This window comes from Grosmannia clavigera (assembly GCF_000143105.1).
Source record: "Grosmannia clavigera kw1407 unplaced genomic scaffold GCSC_173, whole genome shotgun sequence".
Lineage (NCBI taxonomy): Eukaryota > Fungi > Ascomycota > Sordariomycetes > Ophiostomatales > Ophiostomataceae > Leptographium > Leptographium clavigerum.
The window spans coordinates 545,165-571,903 of NW_014040765.1; the positions used below are offsets into that span (position 1 = coordinate 545,165).

The following is a 26,739-nucleotide window of genomic DNA, read 5'->3' on the forward strand; positions in this document are numbered from 1 at the left end:
CTCGTCACTCTGCGTCGTATGCATGGATGCGACGTACAGCTCACTTGTTGTACAGTAGTCTGCCAGCTGTCTCTGTTGGGTGTCATCCGTACCTTGGCACCTATTCCGCATGCAGGTCCATGCTGCCTAGTACATGCCGACTGGCCAATCCCAGCGAGGTCTTGCTGCCACGGCCGGAACAGTCGTCTGCCGTCAGCCATGTCGCGGTGTGATGGGAGACCAAAGAAGAAGCCTCTTTAGGCCGCAGGCCTGGGGCCTGTCCCATCTCGGCTCCCAATGTATTGTCTCAGTGCCGGCTTTGCCTGCATCCCAGAGGTATAAGACTTGGCCGTCGCTGTCCAGACAAAGATGGCCTTCGGCCGAGTGTCCGTTTTTGCCAGCTCTACACGGCTGCTTTCACTCGTTTCAGTCTATCGTTTTCGGCACGTCTTTGCTTCCCTTTTTGCCCATCTCGTTTCCTGCTTGCCACGATGCTCGTAAAGGTCTTTGTTGCCGCCATCACGCTGGTGTCGGCTGTCACCGGCTCCTGCGCCGCACCTCCGCCGGCGCCGACGCTGAGCTTCCTGTACAGCCTCAACCTGACGAACGGGGCCGAGTACGCGATCGGCGCCACGCCGCAGGGTTTCCGCACCGTGCAGCCGATCGTAGGCGGCGCCTTTTCCGGCCCCAAGATGAAAGGTACGACCAGAGGGGAGGCAGGAGGACAATATGGTGGCCAATGCTGATTCGACAGGCAATGTCACGACCGGCATCGACTACGGCGTCGTCGACAGCAACAACACGTTCCACCCCAAGGCCGTCTACGTGCTCGAGACGGTCGAGGGCGACACCATCCTGGTGACCGAGAGCGGCCGGGCGCCCAACATCAACGTAATCTTCGACACGGCCAGCACCAAGTACGGCTGGCTGAACAAGGCGGTCGGCTACGCCACCGGCGGCCTGGTCGACGGGGTGGTATCGCTGAACGTGTGGCAGGTACGTGATTTTATTGTTGTTTTTGTTATTGTTTGTTTAACTCTGACCAATAACAGATCACTCCTCCCTCTTAAACGCCAAAATTCGAGTCTCTAGAGACGTTGCTCGGCAATTGATACAAGCATTCTTGGACAAAGCCGTTAATTACATATGTCATAAAATCACTTGCCCATGACTTGAATATGCATTTCTACTAGCATGCAGTGTTTGTAGCAATAGAATTGCGACCTAGCTGAGATATATTATTTACTTATTTTTGCTAAAGCAAGTACGCGCTACATACACGGAGCGGACAAGGAGCATGAGATGGAGGGTGTCTCGACGAGATAGGGCATCAAGAGATGTGGAGATGATAGAGCGAAGACGACTTCGAGACTTGCAAGGAGATGCTGATGACCAAGTGATGACACGACGAGACAAGACGGCCAAACAGCAAAAGATGCAAAGGAACCAGGACGGGACGACACCAGAGAGGAACGGGAATGGCCATACGACGACTACGCGACCACGGCTTCGCCAAGCAGGGCAGTCGGTGACGCCCAGGAGCAACCACCACCTCCCATGTAATGCAGCTCCTAGACAGACAAGTCGATCAGGTCCAGACCGGTCTAATCAGACGACCCTGTCTGGTCGGGGGCGGCACCCTTCCGTCGTAGGGCATCCAGACCGGCCTGTCTGGTCTTGGCCTAAATAAGCGAGAAATGAGACGCCCAGAGAACGCAAGCAGGCAAGGCGTCCTCTTCAGCCGCATGTATTCCGGGTCACCTGGGATGTTTAGGGAACAGGTTGGAGTTTTCAGCACAGAATGGCAGGACATTCACACTGTCGTATATCGTATTGTACAGGCCTGACCAGACAGGAAAGTCTGTTTGCTGCAGTATGGCAGTTCTAACAGATCAAGCAGGAGAAAACATTGTCGGAAATGCTGACAAATCAGCTAGCTCCAACCGCCACAAGGCAAAAGTTACAATGTTACGTCGTTGCGCGACCAGACATGCGTACGCGTACTCTGATTTTCCATTCATCTCTATCCAGTGTCTACCAGGTATCCGAAACAAACAGAAGACAAAACTGTACAGGCCAGTAAACGCCCAAGGACAAAGGAAAAAATGGATAGCACAGCATCACGGGCTGCAAAGACAGGGGAAACCAGTGGCTGCCACAGACAGCTGCCCCAACGAAAGAGAGAGGCGTCTCACGCACATCGCGAACTGGAAAAGCACGACAACGGAACAGAATCGTACAGGCGGCGCTTCACAGGACACTAATCGTCCCACTCCTCGTCTAGCTGGTCGATCAGCCGGTTCTCGTCCTCCCGGCTGCGGCTGCGGCCGCTGGGCGAGGTCGAGAGCGTCCGATAGCCCTGACGGGAGGGCAGCAGGCGCAGGCACGACGACGTCAGGATGAGAAAGAGGTCCTGGCCTGCATTAGCACCGACAGGGCAGCCCGCGGCAAAAAGAGGAGATGGACGAGACCCACCCGGAAGAAGGTCCAGATGCCGACCCAGAGAGCATAGTTGGGCAGCTGGCGGGCGCCACGCGCATGGGCCACCGTCCGCTGGTAGACGACGCCACCGATGAAGTAGACCATCAGGGCGACACCCAAGATGATGGCAAAGACGCCGCCGGGACCGACGCTACCGGGCTTGTGCGGCTCCGCGCCCGCGCACGCGTGCTGCGACCGGATCTTGAAGAAGTACGCGCACTCGTCCACCGCGCCGACGTATGAGATGTGTGCCAGGTTGTCGACCGGGTCGCGGTCGCAGAGGAAGGCAAACGTGGCCGACTTGCGGCGGGTTGTCGATGTGCTGCCGGTGCTGCCGGTGCTGCCGGTGCTGCCGCGTCGCATCCGCTCGGCGCCGTGGCCCTTGCCGGACTTGTTGCTGAGGTCGGGGCACGGCGATCCGCCCGAGTACTGGAGGACGAGCTCGCGGCCACGCGACGTCAGCAAGGTCGACTGTTGTCTGGATGGTATTAGCAAGGGCGAAGAAGGAAGAGGGAAGACCCGAGAAACAAAACGCACCCGAGAGAAAAGATCTCGTCCTTGACCTTGTAGTACGCGCTCACGTTCGCCCACAGGTTCTTGTCCACGCCCATGACGCCCGAGACAGGCTCGACGACCGGGGCACAGATGTTGAGCGTAAAGTTGGCGCCGTAGTCGTAGCCACGGGCGGCGTAGTCGGTCGTCTGCACGCCCGTCTTGGCCTTGCCGCCCGGCGCCAGCGCCACCGCAATGTCCGGCCGCAGGTCATAGAACGCGCCGCTCGTCGACGACGCCGTGCACGGCAGCGTCATCGTCGTGCTGGTCGCCGTCTTGGACGTCGTCTTGGTCGGCGAGGCCGCCGGCGCATCAGGCGCGCCGGCCACGAGAGGCAGTGCTGACAGCAGGGCCGCGGCTGCTGCCAGCAGCATTTGTGAGCGGAGAAGCATTGTCGTCTGGATGGTTTGGATTCTTGTTCTTTTGCTTGGGTTTTCCTTGGTCTTTCCTTGGTCTTTGTCCTTGTATCTTTCTGTGACTTTCTCTCTGGTATCTTCCTCCCTGTATCTTTTTCTCCCGTATCTCTGGTACCTCCGGTATGTCTGTCGTCACTGTCGACTGTCGCCTGTCGCCTTGATGTCGCGTCTGCAGGCGGCCGCTTTCGTCAATGGCGTCGCGCGTGCTGCGGCACAGGACTCTTTGTCCGGGACTGCTGGAGACGGCAGGAGCATGCAACGCAATAACCGATGACGAACGCGATGGGAGGGGCGGCGGGGGTGTCGGATGTTGTTACGATCGATGGGACCCTCAGGCAAGCAATGGTCGCTAGTGGCTCTATCGTGAACAGGTACAGTTTCGAAAGACTACTGTGGCTTTGGGGAAGGAGGAGCTCGGCCGATGCGTGATTGGCCTGGCTGCGCCAATTGTGCTTATGTAATCGCCGTTGCTGTCTCGGTGGCCGAATGTCAGTTATTTTTCCACGCACTGTTTCAATATGGCATGTGGCAAGGGAGACGCTAAGCAGGACGCTATGTATTTGTTGCGGATGGATTGACAGTGCGAGCATGGCTCGTATAAGTGAACCAGCACTCGTCCGAATTCTAACTGTATATACACGAAAAACATCATGGACCACACGGGTGAAGCCTGCCCAGCGCCTGGCAGCTTCGATGTGTCCCAATGACTCCAGGTACGGTGGCTGCTTTGCTGGCGTTCCATTGAGTCCGAACCGTGACCATGGCCCCAACTGTCTTTTGCCAGGTGTCGTATCCATGCTGCCAGCCACCAGCCACCAGCCACCAGCCAACAGCCACCCGCCATCTGCCCGCAACATCGAGCCCTAGTTCTTCTTCGGCTTGGCCTGTCCACGGCTGGGTCGCGCGAGCCCGATGCCGGCCAAAAAGGCCATCCGCATGCAGGCGCCCAGGTAGACAAACGGCACATTGCCCATGTCCATGGCGTTCCAGCGGTCAGCGCGCCAGTATACGTCCAGGCCGAGCGGGCGAAGCGCGTACAGGTGGCCGAAGTCGGCCAGCAGCAGCCCAGACAGAACCGTTTTCCAGACGCGCAGGTCGGCGGTCGAGCGCAGCACCAGCGCCTCGTTGATAGCGAAGAGCAAGTACAGGTTGGCCAGCTGCGAGAGTACAACGGCGGTGGCGCGGGGGATCTCGACGGCCGACGCCGGCGCTGATGCCGCGTCCGTGAGCGTCAGGTAGTCGTGCTGCGCAAAGTGGGCAAAGTAGGCGCCGGCGAGGGCCGAGAGCGGCTCGAAGAGGAGGAAGAAGAGGCGGTAGGTGACCGGCAGACCGATGGTGGCGGTGGGCAGCCTGGCCACCGCATAGGGAGCCGCCGCTGCCTTTGCGGGCTGTGGGCGCTGTTGTGTCGACATCGTCTGGACAGGTGTGGAGGAGGAGGTGCTATTTTCTCAGACGGAAAACTCATGATGTCGGAAATGTACGATTGTGTGAATGTACGCTTAGTAAGCAGACCCACATCGGGTACAGCAGAGCAGACTTTCACGTGTATATCTGTCTACAATACGGGGTTTGTAGGAGGTAATTTAAAATGTATGGTGAAAGTATATTAGGCGACGTATTGTTGATAGGAAATCATTCATGAGTCATAACCGACGTTTCGTAGAGTCGTCACACAACTACCAACGCAGAATCACTTCCGCCTGGGCCCAAACTCGCCGTTGGGATGTCGCAGCGGGCCGACGACGTACTCATCCCTGTGGGTGTAGCGATCGTACCGGTGCCGGGTCTCGGGGATGTAGTCCCAAGGGAAGAGGAAGGACCGCAGCTCCTCCCAGGTGGTGCCATAGCCAAGCGTGCGCGGGTCGCCGTCGACGTAGGGATAGGCCGTGTCTTCGGTGGTGGCGGCATGGTTGTCCTCGCGACGGGCGACCACGACAAAATCGTCGCTGCGCAGCCGCATCGTGTAGACGTCAGCGAGGGTGCGGATTGGGCGCAAGGTCTGGCCGGCGCGCATGTTGTAGACGTCGACGGAGGTAGGAAGCGGCGAGTCAGCGGAATCGGTGTCGGCCGTCGTGTCTGCGTTGTCGTCACGGGCAGCCAGCAAGGCTCTCCAGCCGGGCAGGCGGAACTTTTTCGACTCAGCGTAGGCCGTGAAGATGCTGCTGGGACGGGGAGACCGGGGGGTAGACGAGGGGCTGTGATGGCGGGCCGGAGCGGCGGAGCGGTCGAGGAGGACGTCGTCGTCCGCCTCGTTGTCATCCCAGAAGCCCATGCTGACCATCATGGCCTCGAGAGCGTGGCCGCGGTGGCCGGGGTCGGTCCGGTGGCGACCGTGTGCGGGAGGTCGACGATGGCCGGCAGCATGGCTGGTGGTGCCTCGTCGTCGGTCGGCCGCCAGCATAGTGACGTCGTGGTGGACGTAGCAGAGTTCGCGCCAGCCGCGGCCGGTGCGCAGCAGCTCGGCCAGCACGTCATGAGAGGCCACGCGGCCGTTGCCACCACCCGTAGTGGCGCCGTAACAGCAGGCGGTGCCGTGCAGCCGGCAGCTGAGCGCCGGCAGCACGGTCAGGCGGTCAAGCTGCAGGGCCGGGGCAGTAGCCGCATCAGGGCGCCAACCAGGAAGCCGCAGCGGCCACGATGCGGCGTCGTGCGTGCCAGACCGCCCTCACGCACACGCACCTGACGCACACGTCCGCGGCCAGCCGTCGTGGCCAGCGGGCTCGCCGGACCCGAGGTGCCGCCCAACACGTCCAGCATCGTGGCGAGGTCGGCAAAATCCCAAAGCACGTGACCCAACCACGCATCGTCGATGTGCAGCTCCGCGTGCACCTGGCGGCAGACGTGGAAGAGCGCGAGCGCGTGGCGCGCCGGCCGGATGCGCGTAATGTCGATGTGGCCGCCGGCCTGGTCGTGCTCGTGGTGGTGGTGGCGATGGTGGCCATCATGGTGGCCATACGCCGAAACAGGAACGGCTGTCGAGCAGCTGATCCGTCGACCCATTGCCAGCCGCGTCGACCGGAAGACGTGCGCATAGATCTCGTCACGGATCTCCTGCGGCAACGACAGGAATCGGCTCTGCTGGCGCACCGGTGTTGCCGCTGCTGCTGCTGCCTCCTTTTCGTCGTCGTCGCAAAAGGCCGCAAACGAGACCGACGACCGCTCCCGCGACTCCTGCTTCTCGTCTGTCGGAACCACGCTTTCGCTTCTCGTTCTCAACAGGCACTCCGTGTCCGGGCTCTGTCGAGCTCGTAATCTTCTGCTGCGTGCGAATAAGGTCTTCTTCTTGAACATGGCCCTGCACATGAATCAGCTCAACACTCGGGTCAGGCTCCTCTGTCGACGTATTCTCTTACCGTAGGCTCCCATCTCCTGAACCAAACAGGTTCAGGCAGGAAAGCGACGAGGCGAAGGAGTTACCGCAAGGCATCGTGAGCGAGTCGGGAGGATGTCGGGGCAAGTTCCATCCAACGAGCGTCTTCCATCGAGCGGTCGCCGGTATTTGTACCTGTTGTTGTCCTCGGACTGAGACAGGCAGAAAAGGCGTGGTGTCTGGTCTTTCTTTCCTTCTTCTCTCTGCTCTTTTCCTTTTGGGAGGCGGTCTGGCAGCTGACAGGAAAAGCGACGGATGGGCCTCGACGACAAGAGGTGTGCTGATAATGGCCGTCGTCCAGCTCGATGCGACAAACTGCACTCTCACTCTCCTCGCATCTTCGCCAGCACCGGACAGCACCGGCTATTTCATACTGCGTCCTCCCTGCCACCGCAACGCCCATTACGACGTACGACGTACATACGTTACATGCACGGAAGCAGAGGTGAGGGAAAGGGGAGAGGTCGGCATGGCGACACCCCATGACAAGTGGGCTAAAAACGGCAACTCCCTGCGTCTAGCGGACGGGTCCAGCTTGGTTCGAGTGGAGATGCACTACTCTGTACGGAAAGGCTGCTAGGGAGGCCATGGGCGCAAGGTGCGGGAGAAAATGACGGGAAAAGGAGACGACGGGGGGACAGAGTGGTCGTGCAGGAGCAGGTTCTCGTGGGAGAAGGGAAGGCAGCGAGACAGACGCTGCTCGATTGGGGTAATCCTTCTCGATTGGACAGCTCATCTACTCCATTAGGGCGGGTGGATGGTGGATGCCGCCGGGTCTCCATGGATCGGCGTGTGACCGAAGAGGAGAGCGGTCAGATCGGTACGTGGTAAGAAGGCAGACAGAGCAGGGGTCGTCGTCACGGAGCCTTGGTTCCAGCCTCTTGGTTTCCTCGCAGGGGCTGGCAATCGTCGCAATAGGAAGATACACGAAATGCTACTGTTAACGGTGATTGCGACCTTCCCCTGGTGAGACAACACAACAGCAAGACACCTCAGTCAACGGCCTCTCTGCTCTCTGGCAGATGGCCGGCCCTGAGAGTCAGCGTTGCATCGGCTCGTCTGCATTACCACCTCGTTCCTTTCCACCTCGGCGGTCCGGTTGTCTTCTTCGCTCCACTATCGGTGTGCTGCAGCTCTTATGCAGGACACACAAAGAAAAAGGCGGAGTGGCCTGTTCTCCGTCGACTCCTAGACCGCCGAGTAACAAACTCCGGTGGCGGTTTCAGGCCTCTGCATTGCATCTGGCAGAAAAAAATGGGAAGAAAAAATAAGTCATGGACAAAAAAGAAAAGCAAGAAAAAAACACCTCCGCGCATCGCCATTCGCCGACAACAGAAGTATCGTTAGCTGTCCCCTCCGTCGCTGGCCCTCCCGTTTCCCTCTTTCTCCCCTTTTCGCCACGCTCGAGAGAACGGCTTTTCCCAAAGAGCCTCGCCTGCTGCCCAACCAACGCTTTTCGCCCCCCTTTTTGTTGGAAGAAATTCCGACTTTCAAGCGCTGCGAGTACATCGGCTACCTGTCTTCTGTCGTGCTTCCCTGCAATCCCCCGTACTTTTCAAGTTGCTCCCTGTAATCCAATCTCGGCTCTCCTCCGTAGCCGGAGCCGACTTCCTCACTCATTGTTGCCCTGTTACCCCTCTGTTGCCCAAGCGCGGAAATAATATAGGGTGCGCGTAGGGGCTCCTCTCTGGTTGCACTGCACCGGAAACCCCGCTGTAGCTGGAAATTGGACCCGGAAACAGCACGCTCAAGCCCCTACGCTCTTTCTGGCGGCCTGTCGGGCCACCAAAACAAAACCAGTCCTCCGAAACTCTCTTCCTGTCCCATCCATCGCATTGCCCACCTCCACATTGACGAAAGCTGCAAAACAAAATCCGCCGAAACCCTGTCATGACGAGCTGACCGTCTCGCGAGCGCCTCTTGTCATTGACGACGTCCTCGTCCGGCCGACCTCGTCCTCTCCTCCCCCCCTCTCTCTCCCTTTTATTTGCTCTTCTTTTTTTTCCGCTTTCGCCTCATTTCTCTCCTCTCTGACGACGACCATGACGCGACGCATCTTTCCCATGTCCGACTGGGCTGCAACGGCCCCGGATCCCTCCCCCTCTCTCCCCCTCCCCTACGGCAGCAGCAACGGCAATGGTGTCGGCATTGGCATTGGCATCGACAGTGGCAGTGGCAGCGGCAGCGGCAGCGGTAGCGGTAATCGTGCCGACGATGTCGCTGACACCGGCTTCATCGCTCACCAGCGAGCCAACAGCAGCAGCAGCAACGGCAGCAATCATCGTCAGCACGTCCCGTCCCCGCGTCCTGCTGGCCGCCGTCAGGCCGCCTCGCTGCCTCGCTCACGGAGCATGAGCATCCTCTTCTCGTGGCGAAACCGACCCAAGTCGGCCATGTTTGGCGAGGACAACTTTGCCCACTTTGGCGACCTGTCTCTGGGCAGCGGACGTGATGCCGCCAGCGCCGACAGACGGGCGAGCCACATGAGCGTCGACGAACTCCGCTTTGCCACCACCAGGAGTGGCTTCCGTGGCCGCCAGTCCATGAGCGGCCTTCCTGCGCATTGGGGCGTCCTCAACGACAGCATCTATTCGGACGGACAGCCAGGACAGCCAGGACGGACCGAAGAAGCGTCTCTGGCCACGGCTGCCCCTCACAATCAGCCGGCCGCCCACTCGTCTTCGTCACACGGCAAGAAGGCCATCAAGGGCATCATCCGCCGTGCTTCCGTCTCGCTCCACGGCTTCATGAGCCGCCGGCCCTCCTTCTCGACCCCCGACAAGGCCCCCGTCGACGAGTCTGTCGCTGCACCTACGCCCTTGTCGTCCTCCCATCCATGGTCGGGCCGCCTGGCCGTGCCCACACAGCCACCCTCGACCACCCATGCGCCTGCAGCCCAGCAGTCGACTTCGGCCTCAACTCAGCCTGCTGCCGACCCCCGCCCGAATGCCTCCCACGTCTTTCCCGGCTGGAGACGCCTCCGCCAGGCTGCCAGCTTCCGCCACTCGCGTGTCTTCGACTCTGATGTCCACCTCGGTCTGCCCAACGGCCTCGGTCCGGCCCAGGGACATATGTTCTACGACCACCCACACGGCTCCCAACAGCAGCCGTCGCTGTCGCTGCCGCATCCCCTAGAAGCCATGCCAAGCCCTCGCGAAATGATGTTCTTCTCGCTGTCCAGCCACTCGCCCGCTAGCGATCCGCTGTCCGCACTCTCCACCAACGATATCCCGCTGTCGCCGACAGGTCCTCTCAACCTCGGCGTCGGGCCGCCTGTTATTCCGCTCAACACCGGCGGTGCTGCCCGCGCTGCCGCTGCTGCTGCCTTCCAAAGCGACATGCTCCAGATGCAACAGCAGCAGGGACAGGACGAGCAGCAGGAGCACCAGCAGCACCAGCACCAGCAGCAACAATGGCCCCATCACCCCGACGAGTACGGCAACGACCGCGAGAGCGGCATCGGCATCGCCGTCACTGCCACGGATCCAGACGTCATTGACGGCGCCAAGAGCAGCGCCGACGGTAGCACCCTTTACCTCCTCAACGCCAGCATGGATAGTGGCATGCTGCTAGACGACGGTGGCCAGGCGCCCATCAGCAAGGTCGACTTCATCGTCCAGCTGCCTGTGGAGCTGTCCATCATGGTGCTGTCCCATCTAGATGCTGCCGGCCTGGCCGCGGCTTCCCGCGTGTCCAGACAGTGGCACCGCGTCCTGCAGAACCAGCACATTTGGCGCGAGTCCTTCCTGCACGAAAAGACAACCACATATGCCACCAGTGCTCCGGTGCGTCCCGGCGTTGGCCAGGGCATCCCGGCTGTCCAGCCGTCTTGCGACTGGCGCCAGATTTACCGCGTCAAACAGGAGCTGGACCGCCGCTGGAAGCAGGGCAAGACGCGGCCCGTATACCTCAATGGCCACTCGGACAGCATCTACTGTCTACAGTTTGATGAGTAGGTTCTCAGCCCTACTTTCTGATCTTCGACTCATTACTAACTCAGCCAATAGGACGAAAATCATTACGGGGTCACGTGACAGAACCATCCGCATCTGGGACATGCACACGCTCGAGTGCCGGCTGGTGATCGGGCCGCCGTCGGTGGTGCACGACTCGAAGCTGCTGATCGACGAACACGGTCAGCCGGCGCACTACGTGACGACGGCGTACCACACGCGGAGCTCATGCAGCATGCCGGCGGCGGTAAGCTTTCCGATGCACCACTCGGCGTCGATCTTGTGCCTGCAGTACGATGACCGGATGCTGGTGACGGGCTCGTCGGACTCGTCGTGCATTGTGTACTCGGTCAAGTCGGGGTACCGGCCGGTGCGGCGGCTGCGACATCATGCGGCAGCAGTGCTCGACCTCTGCTTTGACGACCGGCACATTGTGACGTGCAGCAAAGACATCAGCATCTGCGTGTGGGACCGGGAGACGGGGGCGATGCTGAAGCAGCTGCGGGGCCATTCGGGTCCAGTGAACGCGGTGCAGATGCGCGGCAACACGATCGTGTCCTGTTCGGGCGACTTCCGCGTCAAGCTGTGGAACATTGAGACCGGCCGGGCGATCCGCGAGCTGACGGGCCACACCAAGGGACTGGCCTGCAGCCAGTTCTCCGAGGATGGCCGGTTTGTGGCCTCGGCCGGCAACGACCGCGTGATCCGCATCTGGGACGCCAACACGGGCGAGTGCGTCGGCGCCATGAAGGCGCACGAGAACCTGGTGCGCAGCCTGCACATCGACTCCGTCTCGGGCCGCCTCGTCAGCGGCAGTTACGATCGCGACATCAAGGTCTTTGACATGGCCACCGGCCAGCAGCTGCTCGACTTTCCCCAGTGGCACCAGAGCTGGGTGCTCAGCGCGAAGAGCGACTACCGTCGCATCGTCAGCACGGGCCAGGATCCCAAGGTGCTGATCATGGACTTTGGCGCCGGCATCGACGGCATCGAGATGCTCGAGACGGCAAATCCGGACGGCGTCATGGGCGGTGGCAGTGAGGCCGACCCGATGGCGACGTCGTCGACGACCGGACACGGCGCAGAGCCACAGCATCCGGCCGGATACATCTGATATACTCGCATTCTTGGGTTTTGTTGTCTTCCCTTTTTTTTTTTTTTTTGTTCTTTTTTTTGTTCTTTCACCTTGGAAATGGAGTCTAAAAGATCGATCGCTTCTGGGCTTGTTTCTGTTTTTTTCCGCTACTTCGACCTTTCTCTTCCTCTCACTGCTTTCCGTTTTCCACTTTTTTCTATTCTTTCCTACATACTTTCTACTTTTTTGCTACCCTTTTTATTGACGTTTCTGGCTGCTTTCCTCCATCCACTCGGCTGCTGGACACGACCAAGTAATGGAGCATAGGCAGAGGAGCGAAAGCTTCATTTGTTTTTACTCGTTTGGACAGTGGGCAAGTTGGAAGAAGGACTTTGATTGGATTTTGGAGTCTCAATCCTTCTGATACCGCTTGTCATGTGGTAAACAATGCTCTGTTTACTGGTCATGGCACTCTGGGCTTTGGTTTCCCGGTGCCTGCACTGCTTTTCTGTTTCATCCGTTTTCCCTTTCATTTTGGAGCACAGCATCGCCGGGGGCGTTTTATATACATTATATGAGGATACACATATATTAGATAGGTTTGGTACTTTCCTGAACATAGCGGCATGCAAGACATGTTCTCTTTTTTCGAGGTTCTTACTCCGTACAACAATTTCGCACACCTTAAGCAATCACATCCCTTCTTGCCTTGATTTCTGGGTAGTTGTTTCTAGGCAGCCCACATGCTAAATGGGACTGTCCTGCAGATGAAGACGCCGGCACCCCGATAGCCAAGACATGTGTTGCAATTTAGCATGGGAACTCACCACATACCAGATGGACCAGCCATAATTGCGGTCCACGAGTATTGTTCCCCGTGACCTTTTCACCTTCCTTTGTGAGGATAAAGGTCGTCAAGCGGCTGTACTTCGGGGTCAATATTCCACCGGGCCACAAAGTACTTTTGGTCGGATGCAGTTTTATTAGACTTTCGGTCACTTAGCAGCCCGGATGTCCGTACACGGTACGGAGTAGAACACGACCAAACTCCAGAGACATTGATGTAACCCTCCCTCCCTTCCACACGAGGTTGGGAGATCAGGCCCCTCTTGCCTAATGGTCCATAGCGCTCCGGCCACCAGAAAGCGGCACAACGGCCGAGGAAGCGACTGAGCTGCAGGGGTTCTTGCGCCATTGCCAACAAACGAGGTCCGGGCTGTTGGGGTGTCGCATTGGATGATGCGGCAGGTCTATTTTCTATTACGGGGTTCTGAGCTATGCATAAGCTATGCATGAAAGGCGAAATGCAAAGCAAAACAAAAATAGTCGGGCGCCGCAAGTCGACTGGAAAAGTCAAAGGCCTTGGTCGGCGATAACGACTGGCAAGATGGCAAGTGCCGACACTTGCAGCAATGCATAAAGGCAGTGCAACCAGGACGTCATGCATGGTGGTCAGGGCGGCTCTGGATGACAGCTATGATGTTACAATACACAGGTTCGTCAGCATCGTATCGACCAAATCGACATCGCCCCAGTCCACTCCACAGGGCTTCCCATTTCTGACCCCGTGTCTGCCGATCGCATACTGAGCAGGACGCATGACGCTGTTTCGCGCTGCCAGCGGACGCTCATTCGTTGGCGGCGACAAAGATGTTTTGAAACGTTCGGCTCGCGTTTGCAGTGGTGTAAAACAGGAGGGGCTCTTCCTTGCGAGGAATCTAGAGGTCTAATTGGCTGCAGAAAAAACGGGGAGAAGTCCTGTGGCCTTGTCCCTTTGTATCTTCTGTTGACAAAGTGGAAAAGGTCGGTCGAGATGAGGTGCAATAATGCGTGCCGAGTGGATGAGAAGGTAGCATGTGAAGCAATCTACATAGACTATGGCCAAAGCGGCAAATGAGTCCCCATGTTTTCTCGTTCTCCTCTCAGCGATCGCCATACCGTTGCCTCTTCTAGCATGCTGTCGCTAGCAGCGGGCTACTCCGTAACCAGGTACAGTAGGTACTAAGCCCACTAAATTCCAGAATAAACTCAATCTCGCTACAAGCCGCGCGTATAAGACGTCCAAGGTCCAATGTGATGGATGCTGCATCGAGAGCGAACCCCTGGGCCGCCACGGCTGCGTTCTGACGAACCGCTGGCATGCCGCGTCTACCAATCGATCTGCCGTCTGAACGTTGGGAGGGGCAGGCTTCCGTAACCTTGTTGCTTTCTCGCGCCGGCGTGTCTGGTGTTTCATCGATTGGATCTGAATCCATTCAGCATAAGCGCGGGATCAGTCAGGTTGGACGGCAGGCTCTGCCATCGTGCCGCCTGCTCGTCGTCTGAAATATGCTCTCCAGAGCCAGCCATCCCTGCAAGATAGCACCGCCGGCCAGCCGCTCGGGTAGAGGCTGAGGATGTGAGCTGAGTGACGACTGGACCAGGCGACAGAAACGAACCATGGAAAGGCCTCCTTGTATCGTAAAGTCGGCTGTGTCATAAAACAGCTAACTGTGCTTGCCATTATGGAGATGTGGGGTACGTCGTTCTTTCCTGTGGTCGCTCCTCTTCGTATATTATAACGCGATGCATCCATTCTGTGTCTTTTCGGGCCGCTGAGTTCCTTCCTTTACTCGCTCTCTCTGTTCCTACCGAGGCCGTGGTACTTTTTCCCTCTTCTCGGCCTGTCTTCGGCCTGTCCTTTCCCTTCTATGCCCGTCTCCTCCAGGCCGCTATACGTTTTCAAATACCATATTACGTTGTACTCTGTCTTCTCCTTCTAAAATATCGACATCACCTACTTCGGTCTCGACGGCCTTTTACCGATTTGTTTTTCAATTTATATTTCTGCATACCGCCCTTCCTTGGAATTATCATCCCTTACAGCGAGCTTGTCATTGACTTCGCTGCTCCCGTTTGATTACACCAACTTGATCTCGCGCCATTCGATGTAAGTCTTCTCTCCCTTAATGTACATCGCTTCTTGCACCCATGTCTCCACGGACTCCAGCTCTCCATTCATACTTTACTTTGCCCATTATTCCTCTTAACCTAGCCAATGCTTTGTGTCTTTGCACATCCCTTTGTTCGCACGGCATCCAATGCCTTGTACCTCACCTTCAATAACATCCAAGCCCTCCAATCCATTGTCTCGTTCACATGGCCACCTCACATTTTTGCTGAACAAGCTCAACAAGCTCACCCGTGTCCATGTCTCATGTCTATATATTGTTTCTCCTTCTCTTCTCTTGAATCTTGTCTTCTCTCCCAACTACAAACCAAAACTCTGAATGCTTCCCCAATCAAACACTATCTTTTCCTTCGCACAGAAAGCTGACAACACTGAATCTTCAGAACAAGGACACACGCACATTAGCTGGCTCTATATTGCAAACATGTTTCTTTTCACAAGCCTCGTGGGCACTCTTCTCTTGGCGGCCCGGCTTTTCTCGACTCCGGTGGCCGCCGCTCCTGCTGCTACAGCTTTTGCCGTTGCTGCTCGCAGCACCAGCACTTCCACTTCCAGTTACTGGGTTGCGAACATTGCCAGGAACGGCGCCCCTGCCTTTGGAACCTCTGGCTACAAGGTGTACCGCAATGTACGCGACTATGGTGCTGTAGGTGATGGCGTGACCGACGACACGGCTGCCATCAATCTCGCCATTTCGGACGGCAATCGATGCGGTGAAGGCTGCTCCTCTTCGACAACGGCTCCCGCTCTCGTATATTTCCCTCCTGGTACATACCTTGTGAGCACGCCTATCATCCAGTACTACTACACGCAGCTTGTCGGCGACGCCATCAACCCGCCGACTCTGGTTGCAAGTGCCAGCTTCGTCGGTATCGCGGTCATTGACTCCGATCCGTATGACACCACCGGAACCAACTGGTGGGTGAACCAGAACAACTTCTTCCGCCAGGTTCGCAACTTCAAAATCGACCTCACCAAGATGCCCGTTACCAAGGGTGCCGGAATCCACTGGCAGGTAGCCCAGGCCACCAGCTTGCAGAACATCGTGTTCAACATGGCCCAGGACAGCAGCCCATCCAACAAACAGGTCGGGGTCTTCATGGACAACGGCTCTGGTGGTTTCATGGCCGATCTGACCTTCATTGGTGGCCAATACGGCGCCTTCTTCGGTAACCAGCAGTTCACCACGCGAAACATGACCTTCCGAAACTGTCAGACGGCCATTTATATGAACTGGAATTGGGCGTGGACGCTGCAGGACATCTCCATCTCCAACTGCAGTGTTGGCGTGGATATGAGCAGCGGCTCTACTTCCCAGACGGTTGGCTCCGTCTTGCTCGTCGACAGTGTTATCTCCAACACGCCTATTGGCGTTCGCACGGCGTACAGTCCGTCAACATCCGCTACTAATGGTACGCTGGTTCTGGACAACGTCGACATGTCGAGTAACGTCCCGGTTGCCGTCGCCGCATATGGCAGCAATACTACCGTCCTTGCTGGCAATGTGAAGGTCACTTCGTGGGCACAGGGAAACATCCCTGGCACGGGAAGCTCCGCTAAAACATCCGAGGCAGTTCACGGCTCTCAGACCGCTGTGACCAAGTCCGCCAGCCTGTTGAACTCTGCCGGCAATGTTTTTTCCCGCAATCGCCCGCAGTACGAGACAGTTGATGTTGGCAGCTTTGTGTCTGTCAAGGCAAAGGGTGCCAAGGGCGATGGTGTGACGGATGATACGGCAGCCCTGCAGGCTGTGTTCGACAGCGCCACGTCGGATCAGATTGTCTACTTCGACCACGGCGCTTACCTGGTCACCGACACTATCAAGGTACCCAAAAATGTCCGCGTCACCGGCGAGGTCTGGCCGGTCATCATGGCTGGTGGGAGCACGTCCTTTTCCAACGCGGCCTAACACGACGCCTGTCTTCCAGGTCGGCCAGCCGGGTGAGTCTGGTTCTGCCGAGTTTTCTGACCTCCTCTTTGCTACCGCGGGTCCTCAGCCGGGTGCGGTAATGATCGAGTGGAACCTTGCCGGGTCGTCTGCCGGTGCTGCCGGCCTGTGGGACGTGCATGTCCGTATTGGCGGTGCTGCCGGTACGGACCTGCAACTGTCTGAGTGCGCTAAGAACCCCAATGTCACGGCTGCCGCCAATACGAAGTGCCTGGGCGCTGGTCTCTTGCTGCACATCACTGCCTCTGCCTCGTCTGTGTATGTGGAAAATGCCTGGTTCTGGGTGGCAGACCATGACCTGGAGCCGGCAGCGGACAACGCACAGATCAACGTGTTCAACGGCCGTGGTGTGCTCATCGAGTCTGCTGGCCCGGTGTGGATGATTGGCACAGCAGCCGAACACAGCGTGCTGTACAACTACCAGCTCAGCAATGCCAGCAATATCTACATGGGCCTGATCCAGACTGAGACGCCGTACTTCCAGGGCAACCCAGACTCGCGCACTCCTTTTGCTGTGCAGACCGCGCTGTCCGATCCTGACTTCTCCTCTTGTACGACGGCCACGTGTGCACGTTCGTGGGGCCTTCGCGTTGCCAACTCCTCAGATGTCTTCATCTATGGGGCCGGTCTGTATTCATTCTTTGACAATTACGACCAGACTTGCCTGGAGACCGAGAGTTGCCAGGAGAATATGGTTAGCCTGGAGTCGTCGTCGAAGGTCCACATCTTTGGGCTCAACACCAAGGCCTCTATCAACATGGTTTTGCTGGATGGCGAGTCTGTCGCGCTTGATTCCGGCAACCGCAATAACTTCTGCGCGACGCTGGCCATGGTGTCGACAGAATCGTAACAGGGTACGGGCGGCATGAGGTTGGCAACGTTGATGTCATTTTTTTGCAAAGCACATTTTCAATTCTCTACATTCGTTTTTTGTCTTTTTTCTTTTACTTTCTTTTTTTCTGTCTATTTGAGCTTGGATCCCAGGAGGCTTCAGCCACAGAACCGGCGTTGGCGGTATGAGATATCAGGGCGAGCTGCATGAGAAATGGACTGGTTGCGCTGAAGTATTTATGCATATAAGAATAAATCACATAAACGAGCTTGCGATCCTTGCTCTGTACTCCGTACTCCGTACTGCAGGCTGCAGCCTTTGTGTGGCGAATGTGGCGGTGTTGTGGCGCCTTCCTGTCGCAGACGTCATGGTCCAGCTAATTACGGCAACGTGCCAGTTGGTTCCATCTGTTCCATCATCGCCTTTGCGGCCTCCCGGTCGACTAGGTGCCTGCTGTCTCTTATAATTGCAAGACTTCCGAAACAGTTTGTCCGCCCTTCCTCTACTTTCCGCGAAAGAACACATGTCTCTGCATTAGCGCATCGGCGTTGAACTGTTCTCTCCTTTCCATTCTCTCTTCGTTCCGATCTGTCTGACATGGCCTCGTTGTCACCAGAGCCAGGGTCACCCCCCCAACTGCGACGAAAACCCAAGATGTCGGAGCTGGCACAGAATGACCGGAGCTCTTCGACGAGGCCGCCGGCCGCTTTCTCCCCCCCGAGCGCGAAAGTGACTGCAAAATCGACAGCGGGCAACCGCCCATACCTGCCGACATACCGCGAGGCCGTCCTCCTGGCCGCGTTTCCGGTGGTGCTGCTCTTCGGAATGCTCTTCAGCCTATTGTCGCCCAGCGGACGGACCGGTGTTACGGACGTCGCCAGTGTCGTCAGCTCTGCGCCGTCGTACTTTGCCCGCAAGGACAACGTGCTCAACGTCTTCTTTGTCAAGCGCGGCTGGTTCTGGATCTCGCTCGCCTTTGCGCAGTTTGTCTTGCGGCACCCATCCTTTACTGTTTCTGATTCTGAGCGCAGCGTCAGCGGCACGTCCTCCTCGCACACCATCTTTGGTTCCGGCGCGCCTCAGCCATCATCCGGTGGGGGCTCGTGACGGCCTGGTGGATCGTGGTGACGCAGTGGTTCTTTGGCCCGCCATTGACAGACCGCAGCTTCCGACTGACCGGTGGTAGCTGCCAGGCCGACGGTGGTCTGGGAGTGGCCGAGGCGACCTCGGCGGCGGCCACGGCTGCAGCCTCGCTGGCGGCCGTGGCCGTGGCGTCGATGTGCAAGCGGGCGGGTGGGCGCTGGAGCGGTGGCCACGACATCAGCGGCCACGTTTTCCTGCTGGTGCTGGGCAGCACGTTTCTGGCGCAGGAGGTTGGCTGGGTGCTGCTGCGGGCACGAGGCGAACGAGGCGAAAGCCAGAGAGGTCGTGATGGACGCCAGCCAGAGGATGACCGAACCATCGTCATGGCCGACGGCGCAATCAAGACGGCCGAGGTCGAGGCCGAGGCCGTGTCTGCGGCTCGATTGTCCCTGGTCGGCGTCCAGTTCGTCGGCACGATTCTCGTCCTCTCGCTCTGGATGCTGCTGATGACGGCCATCTACTTCCACACCGGGCTCGAGAAGCTTAGTGGGCTGCTCGTCGCCCTGGCCGGTCTGTATGGCGTGTACGTGGTGCCGCGGTTCGTGCCGGCAGTACGACGGGTGGTAGGCCTGCCGGGACTGTAGCGGACGTGAAGTGCTTGGCCACTTTGGTTGTGCCATGGACAGCTGGCCGTCTGGACGACGAATCAGCCGGGGTGATGCACAGAGGACAGCGTGATGGAGGGGCGTTAGGACGTAGGCGACCGCCCGGAACTGTATATACAACAGCCCACTCCCATGTTGCGAGATAATAGCAGACACACGCATGCGTTTGCTGCTTTAATAGAATTATCAGACCACTGAAGAACAGAAGAACTGGCAGCAGTGGTTTGCCCCCAATAGTAGACAATGACCTCGTCTGGCCATTGAGAGCTTCTAGCGTCCTGTTTTAGCTGCCCCACCTCCAACGCTCCTTCCACCAATGCCACATCAAACGACGTCAGCCTGGTCAGAACTGTTGCGGAAGGCGCATCAACCATATCGAGCTCTCTCTTGTCGTCCTTTCAGCTTCATTATTCGAGCCTCTCTCTTTCGCAATGGTGCAACTGGTCAGCGCCCCGAGCAACCTGCCGGATCTCGTCCGCACGGCCTTTGCCCGTGCCCGAGCTGCCGGCGACCTCACCTTCTTCCCCACGCAAGTGGCCCTCCTACGCATCAATGGCATTCCGGTACGATAGACCCCTGCATATTTTTTCTGTCTGGTTATCTGTCTGTCCGTCGTCTGATTTGCTTTTTCTTCTTTTCCCCCTTGCCTTCTTGCTGCGTGCAGCTCCAGCTCCGCTTCGCCCCGTCTCTGGCCAAGAAGCCCAAGACAGCAGACGCCAGCAAGAGCGCCAGCCATTCTGGACCGACATCGGTGCGTCCGTCGTTCGACCCCTTCGAAAACCCTCCGCCCGGTCTCCTGGTGCTGTCGCAGATCGGGCCCGCCCACCGCCTCGTGCTCAACAAGTTTGCCATCTGCCGGGACCACGCTATCCTGGCAACGGTCGACTTTCGGCCGCAGAGCCACCTGCTGGCTGGCGACGATCTGGCTGCAGCGTATGCCTGCATCGAGGCGTATCATGACCAGGGCCAGGAGCTGTTTGTCTTTTACAACAGTGGCGCCCACTCCGGGGCCAGCCAGCCGCACCGACACCTGCAGATGCTGCCTGTGGCATGCATGCGCGAGGGCCTGAGCGAGGACGGCAGCGGCAGTGATGCGTCTGTCTGGGGCGTCGCAGTCGATCAGCTCACAAGACAGACAGCAGCATCGACAAGGCCGGCAGAGCTTCCCTTTCACGTGGCTACAACCCCCATACATCGGGATGAGGCCTCCCCGTCTGCCGAGTTGCTGCACGCCCTGTATCTGCGCCTGTACCGACAGGCATGTGTCGCTGCTGGCCTGTCAGCACAGGACGGGATGGCCGAGGAGCAAGGCCAGGTGCCTGCTCGCCTGAGCTACAATCTGGCCCTCACGCAAAAGACAATGGCACTGTGTCCGCGCACGGCCGAGGGCAGTGCTGTCACCTCGTCCGACGGAACCAGCGTCGGCACGCTCTCACTGAACGGTACCGTACTGGCTGGCACGGCGCTGGTCAAGAACGAGACCGAGTGGTCGGCCCTGCGCCAGGATCCCGGCCAGTTGACTCGCATCCTGCGCCAGATCGGTCTGCCCGCCGGGAGCGTGTCGTCGTCTAAAGAAGGGTCCGCATCATAACAGGAGCCTTTGTGTTCTGCATGCTGAAGTCTGAATATTCGATGTGTCCCTGTGGTATATAACTGGTTATGTATCGGCTCTAAAATCTTTGTCCTCCTTGCAGCTGCCGAAAGAATATTTCTCGCACTATATAGCATGGCACCCTGCATCAGCCAACGACGGCGCAGTTGAATCAACCATGAACCAATCAGGGAAAGCATGGACATATTGCTGACGGGAACCCGAAACAGAGCCAGAGACATGTAGGACAAGGAGATGAGAAGAAATACCAAGTATAAAAACGTCTTTCGTATAATACCAACTGGACCCAGTAACTACAAGTTTATAATGCCCCTCGTTTCCTTCTCCTTTAGAAGATAGCTTTCGCGTTCGAAATTTACAGATCACTAGGCACGAAGAAAGTTCCATTACAAATCGGATTGTAACAGACTACCTAAAACTAAACTAATGTTCCGTCCCATATCCCGAAGGATGCCCATATTACCTTCCGTTGTCCTGCCATTTGCTGCTGTGCCTCTCCCGTTTTGTTCCTTGCCCTTGTTGTTCTGTTTTTTTCGTCAGTCCATTGTCCATTGCAAAACCCATTCCCTTTGTTTTCTGCCCTTGTCGTTTGTTTGAACCCATCCAACCCAGCTGTCGTACTAGTATCGCTCTTTTTTTGTGAGTTTGTGTTTTCGTGGTTTTTTCGTGTTTTCTTCGTTTTGTCGAATTCCCGTCCCCGTTCTTCCGTTCAATTCCCATTGTCGTGCCAAAACTCCCCTTCTTCATACCCTTGTCCTTTGGTTCTTCCCGTCTCCTTCAGTTGTGCGCCACCAGAGAGTCCCACCGCTTGCGGCAGGTTGTGTTACCAAAGTGATACGAACCACCACAGTCGTAAATATAGTCCGCCACAGCCTTCCACGAGATCTTGGCCTTTGCGCTGTCGCGACCACGGCTGAGCTTACGCACGGCCCGGCGGAGCAGATGGTCCTGTCGCCGTCAGTATAGTCCCAGGCGGGCACACCGGTCGGCACATCCAGAACAGAGCATCATACGCACATCCATCTCTGTCCAGGCCGGCTTGCGGACTCTTTCCTCCTTCGGCTTAGTCAGCGTGCGGTGGCGTCCGCGCAGCGTCGACTCGGCCTCTTGGAAGCCGCCCAGGCGGCGGATCTGCTTGTACGTGAGGCCAGCACGCTTCTGCTCGATCAGAAAGTTGTCCTTGCGCAGGCGATCCTCCATCTGGCTCTGCAGGGCCATCTGGCTTGCCTCCGAGAGCAGCGACTCGGCCGATGGCGACAGCGCCGTCTGGTGGCTCGCAAGCGACTGTGTCTGCTGCTGGAGGCCGGTAGGACAGTCCCGATGGCCAAGCCCAGCGGCCGCAATGTCGTCCATAGTGACGGCGGATCGGAGAGGAAGCAGCGTCGTCCACGGCTCGGCCTCGCGGTGCTGGTACGAGGGACCAGCAGCACACGGCTGGCACGAAGACTCGCCAGCACGCGATGCCATCTCGGCGTTCTTCTCGAGGCTGCCCGCCTTCTGCTGCTGCTGGCGACGCGTCACCCGACGGGTCTTGTAGATAGGACTTTTTTGTCTGGGCGAAGCACCGTTGGCTCCAGTCGTCTGGCTCGTGCTTCTGGCCTTCCTGTCGTTTCCGCCATTGTCGTCGCTGCTCTCACAGTCGGATCCCTTGAAGCCCGGCAGCTGAGTGCGGCTGGTGGATGGGCAGGGGGCCGATGTCGACGAGACCAGCGTGGCATTCATGCGATAGTCGAGCGGTTCCTTGTCCCAGGCCTCGTAGCTCGGCTGGAAGGAGGAGGCCATCACAGGCACCGTTGGCATCCTTGCCATCGTTGGCACCATTGGCACCATGGGAATCAAAGGCACCATCGACATCAAATGCGGTTGTTCTTCAGTCTTCATCTGCGGCTGCGAGGCTGTCACCGGCTGACACATCGGCAGGTCCGTCTGGTTGCCGCTCTCCGGCATCACCGGCGAGAACGCGCGCATATCCTCAGTATTGAAAGGAGGCGCAAACTGCGCCTGCTGCGACGCCATCGGGTCACAGTAGCTCGCCGTCTGAGCCGCCCAATACTCCAACTCTTCCGCCGTTGTCGGCATCACCGGGGTGGCATCCCAAAGATACGGGCTCTGCTGCTGGACCTGAAGCAGCATCGGCGAGATGCCCTGCATATGGTACATCGCCTCAGTTCTGCACGCCTCTGCGTGAATGAGGGCATTGAGCCTCTCTGTCTGCTGCATGCTGTCTATGGTCTCATAGCCGTGCGGGAAGAAAGTGGGAAGTTCACTTCCGACAGCTTCGTTGTGCTCCCTCTTCGCAATCATCTCCTCCTGGGCAATCCGCTTCTCCTTCGCCATTCGCTTCTCCTTGGCAATCAAATTTTCTTTAGCGATCAGCACCTCTTTCGCAATTAGCTCTTCTTTCGTAACCGCAAGGCCGCACCGCCTAAGCAAGGCGCTGTTGATGTAGTTCGGCGGAGTGTCGAACTCGAGAGTAGTGTCCGACAGCGGCGATGTACTGCACGACCCGCTGAGAATCACCCTGGGATCCGTCCAGCTGTGGTCATTGTACCGTTCAGATAGGACAGAATCGAAGACTTTGTCAAGCGAAGCCGAACCGATGCTGGAGGAAGACTCCTCCTTCAGCACTACATCCCCAAGACACAGGTTCCCAAGGTCCTCGTTGACTGACCAGAGTTCCTTGTTCTTGCCATTGTCCCTGAGAGTCACTCGCTCTTGCTTATCCACATCCGACTTGACGGGGACGACATCCTCCAGCTTGGCCTCGACGTGGTAGTCCGCCTTGGAGTCTGCATGAGCCTCGCTTGCCAGGTCTTCTTTCGTGGGTGTCGGCCCAGTCACAATATCAGGAGCCACAGTGGGCTCAGTTTTGAGCCAGTGCGGCTTCTCGGGTTCAAGCATCTCTGAATGGTCGCTTCCCCAATCATCGTCTGACTTCTAGTCGACGGGCTTCGTCAGCTTCTATCCTGCTTTCTAGCACGCATGTATATAGTCTAGGGAAGAGGAAAAACTCACAACACCGAGATCGGCGTCATTGCTGTAGCTGAAAATGTCATTGTCGTCGACATTAATATACGAGAGCCAGGGGCTCAGAGGCTCCTCCTTCGTAGCCTCGTTTTTGATCGACATGATTATGGAAGCTCGGCTGAGTTCAACACACTTTGAATTCTGGACTTGAATGATGTACTTTGCTGCAGCTCGTGTTCCAACACTAGTCTTGTAGACGAAAGTACTAGCTAGGGATATTTTTTTGTAGAGATGAAAATGTTGGTGAAGTTTGAACGTCGTTGAATATACACTTCTAGTAGTGGTTCTAGATATATAGAACGTTAGAAAACGATTGAAATGTTGGCGGTGAGAGGATGTGAAGGCAAAACATAGCTTGTGACCCTTTGTTTCTTTGACTCGCCTTTTTTTTTTTGCTTTGCTGTTGAATACTTCTCTCTTTTGGATGGAATTCTCCACCGGTGTGCTTTTTTTTGTCTTTTTTTAAAAGGAGGGGATTTTTGGTTTCTGTCGTGCTTTTTGTTTTCTGCAACTAGTGGTTCTTTGGTCTCAGTACCTTGGGTTCACTTTTTGGGTCCAAAAGGTGTCTCTTTGTGTCTCCCACGACCTCACCGCTTCTTCCAAGGCTGTTTAGAAGAACACGTGAAGCTATATCTGATGAAAGATGGAAGGCGGAAGAACAGGAAGAAAGTTCTTGTGGATCAGGATGGTTTCTTGATAGGACAAGATCCTATGAATGTTTGAAGTTCCCAGTCAGTTGACACTGGCGGGGGTTTGGGTTAAGCCCCAAAAGAGCTTGGAGATCTGTGAATTTCAAAGAAGAAGGGCAAGTGGGTAACAAGTGTAAGAAGAACGAACTGGATATTGTCTCCAAAGTTTCGTTTTGCAGAGCTCAACGAAGACGAGAAGAGTACTGAGAAGATGGAGCAGAGGGGAAGAATGAGAAGAAGAAGATGAGAGAGGAAGGCCGATGATGATTGCGGTGAAGAAAAAGAAAGAGAACAACGGCGAACAACGACGACGACTGAGGTCGGGCTTTTATAGCCAGATGAGCAGCAGCGACAACACAGGCTTCCGTCTGTCCCGTCCCATCGCACCCTCCTCCTCTCACCTCATCTCCGTTGGCCTGAATGCGAGTAGGACATGTGAAGATACGACAGAGACATACACAATGCTGATGCGTACCTCGGATTGGTCTGTCGCAAATCATTTTTGGTTGTCTCGACTTCGTCCCGATTGCACAACCGCCACGACAGCCTCATTTCAACCTCCTCGTATTTCCGTCAAGGCCGGCCAGCTTCCACCCGGCGACGCCATGCTACGTGCATGGCTTGGCGGCCCACGGACAGGGAGCAGACGACAAGTACCTGGGTGGCAAAGACACGGAGACGGTCTAAATGAACAAAATATGACAGAAACGCCAAACCGATAGGCAGAGACTTACAAAGCCTCACAGAACGGTGGAAACATGGAAATGTGTGGGCATTAGTGGAAATGCAGCTCGCCCGAAACAACTCCGGCGTGTCCTCAAGCGGGAGGGAATCTCTCTGCTGGATGAAGCAGAGTGAGAGCGCAGACCGACGATACGTGAGCAGGGTGAGAAATGAGGCATATAGACTGCACTTGCTGTCGACTGTTTGTTACTCTCTTCTGGCCTCCCCGCCATCTGATCGCATTTGCACCATAACTTCCAAGACGATAAAGGCGTTGTCAATCATTCTGGACCTGGTATCTACTTGCAAGGCACTGTATCTCCGTCCGGGAAGTCGATAAATGACTGTTCGGATATCATCGGTTACGGATATAGAAAGATAACGGGCCGTCCTCATCAAACCCGCGGCTTCTGTATATGGAACGCTTGCAAGTCAATTGATCAAAGAAGAAGAAAGCCAGAGGGCTGGTCGCTTGAGGATGGAAGAAAATATGTCTCACTCTGCAATACTATGTAGGCTTACAGGGCCTCTTCGTCAAATCCCGGCAAGCGGACAGCCGCGCAGACACGCGGCACAGTTTTACATGGGGTAGCTGGCAACTACAGGGATGTCTGGCGAGGGGGGTTATGCAGTCGAGGTCGTTTAAACAAAACACCGGCTAGACGAAGATGGACGGAAGCACTTCCGGGGTAGGGGAGAGGCTATATTATAATTGTGTTTAACGTGAGCATCAAGAGGCGCTGCACATATGGAGGACTAGACCATGACAGGCCGGATCCGCTTCCCGAACGACGGGCCGGGGTGGTCTCGTAAAGGGGGTGTGGGTTGCAGAGGCAAGGCTGTGCGTGTGTTGGCTGTGTGTGCAAAATCCTCCTAAGCGCCTGAAAGCTGTCAGTGCAGGAAAAAGGAAAGTGGAGGAAAAAAAAAGGAAAAAGAGAAGCTGAAGTGCAGCGCCATGCGAGGGAGCAGAAGAAGTAACAAAGAAAAGAAAAGAAAGGGCGGTACAGTGTGCTGCAAGGATGGGCTCAACAAATCCTCGCGAGCCACATGTTTTCTGTGCGCTGTATAGTCTCGAGGCGAAGAGCACTAGCCCGTTTATGGCAGTGCGGCAGGACGACCAGAAGACGGCTTGTTTGGGTCGGTCCCATCCAGCGTTGTGTTGGCCCAGCGATCCCTCTCAATCTACTGTCGTATATTCTTCCGGGCTCTTCCCTATAGCGTACCATGGTCCGAAGACGATCGGCATCGACAGGATACATGACAGCCACCGATACGTGCGAGAATAGGACCCTGTCGTCGTAGTATCCATAAGATTGGTAGCAGCCCCTGCTTGCATACCAGCTCAGCCGGCTGTGGTGGCGACTGCTGACAAGGGGGCTTGACA

General features: G+C 57.0%; 9 protein-coding genes across 9 annotated transcripts; 5 read left to right on the forward strand and 4 right to left on the reverse strand.

Annotated features, from left to right (window-relative positions):
• Positions 1–470: 470 nt before the first annotated feature.
• On the forward strand, positions 471–1,049 carry CMQ_7410 (uncharacterized protein; the record flags this gene model as incomplete). Its single annotated transcript, XM_014314415.1, has 3 exons — positions 471–678; positions 734–975; positions 1,032–1,049. 3 exons carry the CDS (start codon positions 471–473, stop codon positions 1,047–1,049), a joined length of 468 nt encoding a protein of 155 aa, XP_014169890.1.
• A 1,190-nt stretch (positions 1,050–2,239) lies between these two features.
• Positions 2,240–3,404, reverse strand: CMQ_7536 (vacuolar sorting receptor; the record flags this gene model as incomplete). Its single annotated transcript, XM_014314541.1, has 3 exons — positions 2,240–2,392; positions 2,455–2,938; positions 2,998–3,404. The coding sequence occupies 3 exons, from the start codon at positions 3,402–3,404 to the stop codon at positions 2,240–2,242; spliced, it is 1,044 nt and encodes a 347-aa protein (XP_014170016.1).
• Positions 3,405–4,291: 887 nt separating this feature from the next.
• Positions 4,292–4,840, reverse strand: CMQ_7355 (uncharacterized protein; the record flags this gene model as incomplete). Its single annotated transcript, XM_014314360.1, has 1 exon — positions 4,292–4,840. One exon carries the CDS (start codon positions 4,838–4,840, stop codon positions 4,292–4,294), a length of 549 nt encoding a protein of 182 aa, XP_014169835.1.
• A 278-nt stretch (positions 4,841–5,118) lies between these two features.
• On the reverse strand, positions 5,119–6,855 carry CMQ_7653 (uncharacterized protein; the record flags this gene model as incomplete). Its single annotated transcript, XM_014314658.1, has 3 exons — positions 5,119–6,006; positions 6,108–6,723; positions 6,782–6,855. The coding sequence occupies 3 exons, from the start codon at positions 6,853–6,855 to the stop codon at positions 5,119–5,121; spliced, it is 1,578 nt and encodes a 525-aa protein (XP_014170133.1).
• A 2,294-nt stretch (positions 6,856–9,149) lies between these two features.
• Positions 9,150–11,865, forward strand: CMQ_7318 (f-box and wd domain containing protein; the record flags this gene model as incomplete). The annotated part of the gene is made up of 2 exons (XM_014314323.1): positions 9,150–10,750; positions 10,806–11,865. The coding sequence occupies 2 exons, from the start codon at positions 9,150–9,152 to the stop codon at positions 11,863–11,865; spliced, it is 2,661 nt and encodes an 886-aa protein (XP_014169798.1).
• A 3,335-nt stretch (positions 11,866–15,200) lies between these two features.
• CMQ_7556 (glycoside hydrolase family 55 protein) lies at positions 15,201–17,574 on the forward strand (the record flags this gene model as incomplete). The annotated part of the gene is made up of 2 exons (XM_014314561.1): positions 15,201–16,631; positions 16,705–17,574. The coding sequence occupies 2 exons, from the start codon at positions 15,201–15,203 to the stop codon at positions 17,572–17,574; spliced, it is 2,301 nt and encodes a 766-aa protein (XP_014170036.1).
• Positions 17,575–18,210: 636 nt separating this feature from the next.
• CMQ_7705 (inositol phospholipid biosynthesis protein) lies at positions 18,211–19,283 on the forward strand (the record flags this gene model as incomplete). Its single annotated transcript, XM_014314710.1, has 2 exons — positions 18,211–18,649; positions 18,715–19,283. 2 exons carry the CDS (start codon positions 18,211–18,213, stop codon positions 19,281–19,283), a joined length of 1,008 nt encoding a protein of 335 aa, XP_014170185.1.
• Positions 19,284–19,735: 452 nt separating this feature from the next.
• Positions 19,736–20,895, forward strand: CMQ_7299 (bis(5-nucleosyl)-tetraphosphatase; the record flags this gene model as incomplete). Its single annotated transcript, XM_014314304.1, has 2 exons — positions 19,736–19,867; positions 19,969–20,895. The coding sequence occupies 2 exons, from the start codon at positions 19,736–19,738 to the stop codon at positions 20,893–20,895; spliced, it is 1,059 nt and encodes a 352-aa protein (XP_014169779.1).
• A 798-nt stretch (positions 20,896–21,693) lies between these two features.
• On the reverse strand, positions 21,694–24,045 carry CMQ_7542 (uncharacterized protein; the record flags this gene model as incomplete). Its single annotated transcript, XM_014314547.1, has 3 exons — positions 21,694–21,864; positions 21,934–23,853; positions 23,932–24,045. The coding sequence occupies 3 exons, from the start codon at positions 24,043–24,045 to the stop codon at positions 21,694–21,696; spliced, it is 2,205 nt and encodes a 734-aa protein (XP_014170022.1).
• Positions 24,046–26,739: the final 2,694 nt, after the last annotated feature.